This window comes from the organism of the source record quoted next, unplaced genomic scaffold (assembly GCF_019419815.1).
Source record: "Pyrus x bretschneideri cultivar Hongxiangsu unplaced genomic scaffold, Pyrus_bretschneideri_v1 Contig8, whole genome shotgun sequence".
NCBI classification, from domain to species: Eukaryota; Viridiplantae; Streptophyta; class Magnoliopsida; order Rosales; family Rosaceae; genus Pyrus; species Pyrus x bretschneideri.
In genome coordinates this window covers 10,910,900-10,921,513 of record NW_025999820.1, presented here as the reverse complement: position 1 = coordinate 10,921,513, position 10,614 = coordinate 10,910,900, and the positions used below count along the sequence as shown (strand labels likewise).

The window sequence follows — 10,614 nt, the reverse complement described above, 5'->3', positions numbered from 1 at the left end:
TTTAGTCTTCTTCTCCCTCTGATTTACAACTTTGCAGAATATCAGAACAATGTAGCGCCGCTGCTACTCCTCCACCATATTTCCAGACTTGGTGGTCCTCACAACCACTTATCCAGGTTTTTAGGTGGTCTCGAGACCACCCAAGTCCCTTAATAGATCTGCCCCTGCCTATTTATAGATAAATTTTTCAGTGTATTCGGTTTAAGATAATACATCATGTGCCATAATATAAGTAAAGTGATATTAGAAAATAAATCCTAAAGTGGAATATATCCGTCATGTTGTCCACTTATATGATTACACGTTTTAGTGTATCACCTTGTATTCGAAGCACACATGAAAACTTCTCATATATATACATATACATATACATATATACCCTTTAAGGGAAGGGATCTCCATTTTTTTCCACAACGAACTTCAATAATCCAAACCATTTATTTTGTAATTCTTAATTCATTGAACATCATTGCAAATTCATTTCAATCTGAAACTATTTGTCTATTTAATTGCTACGATGAAATTTCAATATTTCTTAGTTTTAACGCCAAAATTGGTGAGGCTAACCAAGATTGAATGGGTCAAGTGTTACTTTAATGAATTTAGGCTTTGAATACAAATAGGAATATGCACAGGATTTAACTGTACATATGAAAATTGGGCTACATCAACTGGGTCTCTTTTATAAATCGAGAATAACGTTACAAATATCGCTTGGCTGGTGTAGTATAATTTCTCTCTCAATTAGTCTGACCCCTTTTAAGGAGTACTCATCCTCCTTATATAGGCCATTTTCTGAGTTTTCAGCTTATGGACTCAAGTGTATCACTTCCTTTGTATTTAATGCACCAAACACACAAATGAGACATATGTTAACGGTCCTTTCATTATTTGGCTGACATGTGGCAATGCGGTGACACTTGCACAAGTCCACTTGTGTTCTTTCTTGAACAACGCGATCAAGTGCCTTACTCGGTCCAGGAGTTGGTGGGAACTCATATCCCAGTGGCCTTGTTATCAACCTTTATGTGTCTTTGTAGACCTTGGTCCTCTCGTTTAGTCGTCAAGTGGCTTAAAATTGACATCTGAGTAAGGCTGCTCTTTCTACTCCTAGGCTCTTGTGCCTTAAAGTTGTCAGTGGGCCATCTTGCCATTTTGTGCTTGGAAAACACTTTATGGTGCTTGACTTGATTGCTAATTGGACACTTAAAGGCCATGGGTTCCTTAGACCATCTCCAACCGAATGGTCCAGAGGATCAGATGATCGAAAATAGCCCGAAAACGTCTCCAACCGAGGGCTAGGCCAAAGGGCCAACTGCCCGGCCCAAAGCAGCCAGGCAGCCCCTGGGCCAGACCAAAATTCAAATTGCAACGGCTAGCTAGCTAAAGTCCACTAGACCTTTTTTTTTTTTTTTTTTACAAAATTTTTAATTTTTAATTTTTTAAGTTTTATTTTTTTCCTATAACTTCCTAAGTCATTAAATAACATTAAATTAAATTAAGTAACATGAAACAACATTAAATAACATTAAACAACATTTAAAAACATGAAACTTAAACAACATTTTTTCCTATGAATTTAAATTTTTGTAGTTTTTAAATTTAATTTGTAGTTTTTAAATTTAAGTTGTAGTTTTTAAATATCCATTGTAGTTTTTAAATTTAAATAATAAATTATGTTTTGCCCTTTGGCCTTCGGTTGGAGATGGTAAGAAATATGATCTTGCACTGTTCTTTAAAATATTAATTTCTTGGAGGGCCAGAGAGCTAAAACTAGCCCTTTGGCCCTCCTCGGTTAGGGATGGTCTTAAAGCGCCGACTTCATCTTCCCACACTAATTGGACCTTAACTTTCCTTTGGGCTGGTGTTCTTTTAGGTTTATGTTCCTTTAGGCATGTCCGGGTCAGAAAATATCTTGCGTTAACATTTCGAACATAGCGTTCGTCATTCTTTAAACTCAATTAGATGCCTCAGATATTTTTAATTTAACTAATATATTGCATGGATGATTTATGAAATGCATCTTAAAAAATAAACATTTTGAATCGTTGGAATTGTTGGAATTCAATGTAATGTGAGCTCTACAGCTAATCTTTATTTAAGAAAATTAGAGATTCCTTCTAAAAACTATGTATGTGTATATGTGGTTAATTGTTTGCTGCTCTACAGGCTACACGTCCCTTGGGCGCTAAAAATGCTTCACCAATTTTCTCACAACGTTCATGTTTTGCTTGCAATTAACTTCTTTTTCAACTCTTTATCACACTATAGTTACGCACAAATATTATAATTTAGTAATATTCATCTTAATTTGTACAGAAATAATGCCAAGTTCAACTCCTCTATATGACAATAGCCGATATAGCATTACATTATGAATCTATTATGTAACGTAACGTAAATCACTACATATCAGGTTAAATTATCATAAAACTAAATACATTAATAAATAAAGAAAAACTAATGAAACATATTGGAAAATTTTGAGTTTTAACGATAAAGACAAAATAAATGTTAAAATGAATAGTACCAAAATTAACTTTTTAGTATAAAAATATGATTTTCGTTAAAATAAACAATAGCACGAGCTTTTCGTTAAAATTTTCAATAAATAAAGATTCCACGACCTAAAAACATCAATCAATATAGATTCCTCTCACATTCATCGCCGTTACCTAATAATTATTTAAATAAAAGAAAACAAACGCGGTACGTTTAATATTTTGAATAAATTTACCAAGCACCCTTAATTTGATACGTTTTGCACCTAATCATCACAAGAGAACCAAGGGCGACTTTGACCCAAAGACGAAAAGGCGGCTGAATCTCGTGTAGCGCGGGCGGCAGTTGCTCTGCTACGGTGGCGATGTCGTCCGTGGCCGTGGCGGTTAACAGCGGCGGGAGCCCGGGAAGCCGACGCGCCGTGAATTGGGCTGCGGAGAACCTCTTACCCACGGCAGATCGCTTCGTTTTAGTCCACGTCATCCCCAAAATCAACTCAATCCCAACTCCATGTACGTATTTCCTATTTCTTTGATTCTTTCCCTGCAACTGAATCTCTGACCGTTGGCCCACCCCGCTCTGTTTGGTTGCCGGGAAAATAACGGAAAATTGAATTCGCAGTTCGAAAAAAAAAAAAAAAAAATCTCTTCTCGAGAATCAAACAGCTACTGAAGTAGTTGGAGCAGCGAACGTAATTTTCTGAACTCTATTTTCCGATGACCAAACGGAGCTGAGCGTTATGGTTTGCTCTGCGAGTCAAGTTTTGATTTTTTTGTTTGTTTTGGTGGTTGGTAACTGTGGTTCCGGCAGCAGGAGATCACATCCCGATCACAGAGCTGGATGCAAATTTGGTGGCAACGTATGTGAAGGACCAGAAACAAAAGTTTGAGGAAGTTTTTATTCCGTTTAAGAAGAAATGCAAAAATAATCAGAAGGTGAGCTTCTGTCTTTATCTTTGAAATTTTTGCTGAAATAAACCTACGAAGTGTCATAAATTTAGTCAATCCACGCAAAAAAAAAAAAAGACCCCGCGTTTTAATGGAGGAAATAAACTTAGAATTTCGACAGAAGTAAGGAATTTTTAAATTGACATACATCAATGCTCGTGTTTTGATTTGTAAACAAAGTAAAGACTTCAAATTTACAGTCTGATAATATGACTGTGTGTCCTAACTCAGAACCCGTAACTTTTGTAGGTCGAAACATTGGTGTTAGAGGATGATGATCCTGCAAATGGGATTCTAAGGTTCATATCTGAATCAGGGATCGATTGTTTAGTGCTCGGCGCCTACTCGTCAAATTACGTTACCAGGTATGTATGGTGATAAAACTTTTCAAATTTAATGTCACTGCATTCCTATTGAAAGTGTTGCGAATTTACTGTTGGGAGCTTTCTTTAGTTGAAATTACTCAGTTTGATATTTCGTGAATCGTGATAATGTATTATCTTTCACATTCTGTGAATTGGGGCGTTCTTGTCTTGATTTCCTTCTGTGTTAGCGTTTATGTGGCGAATGTGTTAGGAGGTCATGATTATGAATTTTGAAATTACCTCCGGTAGAAGTGTTTAACCGTACAAATTCACACTTTATCTTTGTCGTTTCTTTTCTCTCTTTTTCTCTTTCTCTACTTTATGAATCGATCTATTTGTCATTTCTTTTCTTGAGTATTAATTTTTCTCCAACTAATGTCTTCGATTAGAATGTTGCATTGTTTAATGATTTAAAGACTAAGTTTCTTGTGATAACTTGTTTAGGAAACTGAAAGGACAGGGTGTATCACCAATTGTGCTGAGAGGTGCTCCCGACACTTGCGAAGTTTATTCCATTTCCAAACATAGAATCATCACAAAATCAGATAATCCTTCTTCTGCTTGTGGTATGTTACAACTTACAAGTGCTTTTTTTAGTTGATACGTATATGATGACCTTAACTGTTTCTTTTCTCAACTCAGAGACTAGATCTGCTGGCCAGATGTCTACTATAAAAAACCGAAAGGGAAGTTCAAGTGATATCAATAAACAGATAAGCAGGGTTCATTCTTCCTTTGTAGAAACCAGATCTCATGAAGCTTATGGAGCATCTACAATGTCAGACCTTAGTTACCTAAGTTCTGAAGCATTCACGCGTATGAGCATTTCCTCAAATGTTAGTGTAGATCAGGAAAGGAATCATCAAAACTTGGGAGATAACCTGGATATTAGTTCTTTTAAGGATCGAAGTTCCTCGGGTTCTTCAATTACTGAGCTGGTGATTTTCACTGAGCATTTTTACCAACTGCCTAGTTCTGCTTTTAGAATTTTACAGCTATATCTGTCATCCTTGGATGATGCTTGGTTGAGTTTTGACTTTTGATTGGAACTTTTGTTGTGCAGTCAAATGTGCAGACGCAGGTAGAACAGTTGCGTCTGGAATTGCAAAATACTATTGCCATGTACAAACAAGCTTGTGAAGAGCTGGTCCATGCCCAAAGCAAGGTAAGAGTTTGGTTATGAGGTGTTCCAAACTTCTGCAAACATGATAAAAGTCAAGCAATTGAAACTAAATATGAACTTGAGCCGACCAAGGACAGAAGATTTTATTTAGTGACCTTCCGTTTTCTCTTTGTTGTTTATATTTTCAGGTGCAATTACTTTCTTCTGAATGCCTTGATGAAACAAAAAGAGTGAATGCTGCCCTTGAAAGTGAAGAAATGTTGAGAAAAATTGCTGCGGAAGAGAAAGCAAAGCATTTGGAGGCACTGAAGGAGATTGAGGAGGCCAAAGTTCTGCTTGCTAAAGAGGCTTATGAGAGGCAAATGGCCGAGCTGACTGCCATGAAAGAGTCCTCAGAGAAAAATAAATTAGTTGATGCACTCTTCTCAAGTGACAGGAGGTATAGGAGATACAGTAGGAATGAAATAGAGGTAGCAACGAGTTTCTTCTCAGAGGCTAATGTGATTGGTGAGGGAGGATATGGAAAAGTTTACAAATGCAGTCTTGATCGCACCCCGGTAGCTGTTAAGGTTCTTCGACCTGATGCAGTTGATAAGAAAGAGGAGTTTCTGAAAGAGGTATATATAAGCGTTGCAGATAATTGAGTAATGTTTCTGAACCTATTTGATTGCATTGGTTTAGTGTCATTGATGCTTTCTCGTTGCTTTTAAACTTATCTTATGGCTCCTTTCCGTTCATACCATTCGACCCTGAGTCATAGAATTAGTTCCTATCGATAATTTTTCTCATGCAGAGTGACCAACCTATTGCTGATGCTGAATATATCATGAGATCAAACTTTGTAGCTGCTTTCACGATGTATTTCTTATATTATGGTCCCTGCCTAATTTTGCAGGTTGAAATTCTTAGTCAGCTACACCATCCGAATATAGTTTTGCTGCTAGGTGCTTGTCCTGAGATTGGTTGCCTGGTCTATGAATACTTGGAAAATGGAAGCTTGGAAGATTATGTCTACTGCCAAAATGGAAAACCGCCACTCCCTTGGACTATTCGGTTCCATATAGTTTTTGAAGTAGCTTGTGGGCTTGCATTCTTACACAACTCTAAGCTGGATCCTATTGTGCATCGAGATCTAAAGCCGGGAAACATCTTATTAGACAGAAACTACATGAGCAAAATAGGGGATGTTGGGCTGGCTAAACTCATTTCAAACGTCGTGCCTGACAACATCACTGAGTACAGAGAATCAATTCTCGCTGGTACACTCTTTTATATGGATCCAGAGTATCAAAGAACTGGCACTGTCCGGCCCAAATCAGATTTGTATGCATTTGGTGTCATAATCCTTCAAGTACTGACAGGTCGCCATCCAAAGCGGCTTATATTTGTTACGGAGAATGCAATTGCAAGTGGGTCTTTTGCTGAAATCTTGGACAAGTCAGTTGCAGATTGGCCACTTGCAGAAGCAGAGGAGTTGGCTCGAGTTGCACTAAGGTGTTCCCAACTTAGATGCAGGGATAGACCAGATCTTGAAACTGAAGTTTTGCCGGTTCTCAAACGACTCGCTAATCTTGCAGATTCTAGCTTGAAGTTTGATAGAAACCCTATCAATGCACCAAACCACTTCTTTTGTCCAATACTTCAGGTAAAGTAGTTTGGTTAACACAAAAAAATGATACGTGAAAACAGATTTCAGATTTTCTTTTCGTTTGATTCACTTCGTGCATCATATTGTGCATAATGCAGGAAATCATGGAGGATCCACACGTAGCTGCAGACGGTTTTACATATGAGTATCGAGCGATCAAAGCATGGATTAAGAAACACAAAGTGTCCCCATTGACAAGGCTTAGACTAAACAATTTTGTGTTGACTCCAAACCATACATTGCGTTCTGCCATACAGGAATGGAGGTCAGGTTTGACTTAACTATCTAAATAAGATTAGGCAAGGATCTTGCAGATGAAGTGATTAAAAGCGTTTATCCTGGCGCCCAAAATGTTATTTTTGAGCTCCGCACCCAAAAAAAACATTGTATATAAAATAATTGTATTAGGTGTTGGCTTGAGTCACTGAGTGTAATAGGACCTGTTTCTGATTTATTCAGTTGTAATTAGATGCTAGAGAAGAATAAATATAACCGTAAATTGGTCCAAATTAGTTTCTCTGAAATCTGTTGACGTCTCTCTTGGAATACCCGTCTGTCGTGAAACCCCACGGGTGACGACACCCAAAACTGTCTTGGAAGTCGACGGACATCTGATGCCGCCCCTTCCAAGACCCCGACGACCGGCAGCATCATTTATCTCCTCTTTGAAGTAGGAAAAAGGGGACAGAGAGTCTTCAGGTCTTACTGTTAGGAGTTCAAGGACCAAGAAATCCGAACCATTCAAATTGAATCTGACGGTTTTCATTAACTCATTCCGCTGATCCATTTTACACAAACTAAGGGCATAGATCTCTCTTTTTTGAACAGTTCGGATTTCTTAGTCCTTAGGCTTTGGACAATGAGGTTCGGAGATTATCCAAATTAACAATTTATCATAATATGATATAATGAAGCTCTTTACACCAGCAGCCCATATAACAATGATCGTTTTACGTATAACATGTACAAAACTCTACTAATCTCAATTAGTGTGTCTAAACATAATGTAACCACGACGGGATCGATACATAAAGGTTAAGCCTGCAACTCTCAGCTATCAAACTTGAGTAAACTCCAGAGCATTTGCGTCCGGGTCTCGTGTAAAAATCGCGGGCCTCCCGGACTTGCTAAGCGTGTAGGTAATACCTGCAGCCGAAAACAGCCATGTAAGCCGTCCACATTCCTTCCATTGATCAAACATCCGTTCCAGAAGTTATCGAAAATGAAATGAACTGCAGATGAGAAAAAGATAAGCTTGCCAGCGTCGTCGAGGATTGCTTTGAGCTTCGACACGTCCTTGATTGCAATACAAGCATGGCGGTCGCGACCTCCATGGGCGGGTCTTCCGGGTAAAGGGTCGGGATTTGGAAGTTCCATGAGATGAATCATCTCTGAACCAACCCATAACCAGGCACCTCTGAAGGGGAGCTTGTCATGTGGCCTAGCCTCATTTATTTCAAGACCTATTTTTTGATCCATCAAATTTGTTACGTAGTTTTAAAATGCAAGTAAAAGATGAGGAATTCGATAATTTTACCTAAAATGTTCTGGTAAAAGCTGAGAGATCTTTCAAGGTTTTCACACAACAATCCGACATGGTGGACGCTAAGAACTCCAAAATCTGCATCAGATTAAAAAGATGAACAAGAGAATCTAGGTTAACATGGTCAACTTGCGTTTCTCCTCGCATGTAAATCACAAAATTCTCAAAGGAGCAGGATTTTCTTCTCTTCAAATTTCACTCCCCTCCTCTTATATTTAAATAGTCACGATTAAGCTACATAAACATCTTATGTTAATTTTTTAATAGAAAAGGACAGAGAAAGTGAGAAAGAATCATATTTCGTGTATGTAAGAGGGCAGGAAGAGATTTGGACATAAAAGAATCCTACTTCGTTTCGAAAGAGAGATTTTTTAGTGTGACCATCACACGAAGTGGTACACCACGTATCCCTATATAAATGGTGGATTATGTGTGTTAAAAAGTTAATAACTTAAAAATTAAAATTTTCTACCACTTGCATAAAAACATGTAATGTATCATCCATATTTCCATCACAACTAAACATTTCTAGTTTCGAAGACCCAACTTAGAAAACAATTAGTGAAAATCAAATAAAAAGTGACCACAGAATATAATGAGTTACCAATTTTGTCCTGAGCACCAACTGATTGTTTCTCCAGTACATCTTCTTCAACGGTCACCTTAGCTTTCGTGTCAAAACACCGTCCGTGACGTCTGCAACTTCTCAGATCGGTCCGGTCAATTTTAGACGATGGGTTCGTAAGCACAATGCTGACTCTAACCGCATCCTCCTGCAATCAATCAAATAAATAAAAGAAAAACTAATGAAAATAGTTTGAAAATTTTGAATTTTAATCGAAATGAAAAAAGATGTTACAAGTGAATAGTATCAGGAGTGATTTCTTATAATAAAAATGTTATTTTCGTTAAAAATGAACAGTACCGAAAATATTTCGTTAAACCTTTCATAAATAAAATCCAAAATTAAAGAAATTAAAATAAAATCATAAAATAAAGGGGAAAGGATAAAATAACCTTGAGTTGGAGAGGAAGAGTGGGTGGTGGGATGAGAAGGGACGCCATGGAAGAGCAGCTGCACATCTGGGTTTGTGTCAGTTCCTGCAGATATAGTAATATAAAATAATAAATTAGAAAATATGAGAGAAATCAAGCGCCATTACTTGATGTTTTGGGGTTTTCTAAAATGTGCAAAATTATTTGATGTAGATGTGAGATATTTTATTTCACGCATTTGCCCCACAACGAATTGTTTTTCACATATTGTAGCTTTTAATTTCTAAATTTGGCTCTAATAAAATTTGGAAATTAATTCTGTTGTATACACTTCTTGCCAGATCTTATGGTTGATGGTGAGGAGTTAATTTGCTTATTTTAAATATTTTAAGGGTTAATTTACTAAAAAATATTTCTGAAAATCAATTTCAACTGGAGTAATAGTTTAATGAGTCAAACATCAATTTACTCTCCTTACAAACTATATCTATTATATTAAAAATAACGCTATCATTGTACTTTGTGCTTAAAGACAAATAATATAATCTATTTTTAGTGAAAACACAAATCTTCTTGAGGTCTAGGTATTCTTCTTGTGCTTATAGTATAACTCACTTTTAAACTAAACATGCTATGGATTGTATTGATCACTTATGAGTCACGAGAATTATGTTTTTATGTCTCGATCTCACTCACCAGGACACAATAAGATCTCATGTTCATATTTACATTGGGCCACTATGAATAAAATTGGACTGGCCATTAAAAAATAATTATAACAATCTAAGAGCTGCCTTTTCAATCACTTGATCAACCATAAATATTAATATATATATATATATGGATATTTTAATTATAAACTAGATATCACCAATAAAGTAAAATTCAATTATTTCAGGTAGTGATGTCAACATATTTACTTTTACTTTTCGCATACTTTTTTCAATTTTCAATCGTCGGATTGAATAAATTGTAATAGATCAATAATATAAGTTAACAAAGTGCATGAGAACTAAAAATGAGTGTAAATAGTATTATCCTAATTCCAAATGGAAGAGGACTATAAAGGTTGTTGACATGTAAGTCAAGCTGCTAATAAAACAATGCAAAACTCAAAAACCTAAGGGGAAATTGTGGGAGACCAGCAAATTAGATCATGCTTTAGTTTGTCACTATATATTTTTATTTCTATTTAATATTTTACAATTATGATCAGCAAACTTATATTTTAAATTACTTCAATTTACGAAGAATGAAATTCAATCTCAAGTGAAGTAAGGCGGTCACTACTACTTTACCTGGCGTTTATGTTATTTGATTTCATCTTTGTATTTTCGGTCAACTGTGTTGGATTATATAATAATTCACACTAAAGACAGTTACACATGTGTATAAGTAAAGGGAAGAATTTGATAATTTTACCTAAAATGTTCTGGTAAAAGCTGAGAGATTTTTCAAGGTTTAACCAAAACAATCCGACATGGTGGACA

General features: G+C 36.4%; 2 protein-coding genes across 2 annotated transcripts; one reads left to right on the top strand and one right to left on the bottom strand.

Annotated features, from left to right (window-relative positions):
- Window positions 1-2,766: 2,766 nt before the first annotated feature.
- LOC103951890 (U-box domain-containing protein 34) lies at window positions 2,767-7,094 on the top strand. The gene is made up of 9 exons (XM_009363371.3): window positions 2,767-3,014; window positions 3,313-3,437; window positions 3,699-3,814; window positions 4,259-4,380; window positions 4,457-4,752; window positions 4,878-4,979; window positions 5,126-5,554; window positions 5,833-6,582; window positions 6,684-7,094. The coding sequence occupies exons 1-9, from the start codon at window positions 2,867-2,869 to the stop codon at window positions 6,864-6,866; spliced, it is 2,271 nt and encodes a 756-aa protein (XP_009361646.1). The 5' UTR covers window positions 2,767-2,866; the 3' UTR covers window positions 6,867-7,094.
- A 356-nt stretch (window positions 7,095-7,450) lies between these two features.
- Window positions 7,451-9,306, bottom strand: LOC103951892 (glyoxylase I 4-like). The gene is made up of 5 exons (XM_009363372.3): window positions 9,146-9,306; window positions 8,733-8,901; window positions 8,123-8,206; window positions 7,845-8,048; window positions 7,451-7,731 (listed from the first exon to the last, which is right to left on the bottom strand). The coding sequence occupies exons 1-5, from the start codon at window positions 9,209-9,211 to the stop codon at window positions 7,643-7,645; spliced, it is 612 nt and encodes a 203-aa protein (XP_009361647.1). The 5' UTR covers window positions 9,212-9,306; the 3' UTR covers window positions 7,451-7,642.
- Between the last annotated feature and the right edge of the window lie 1,308 nt (window positions 9,307-10,614).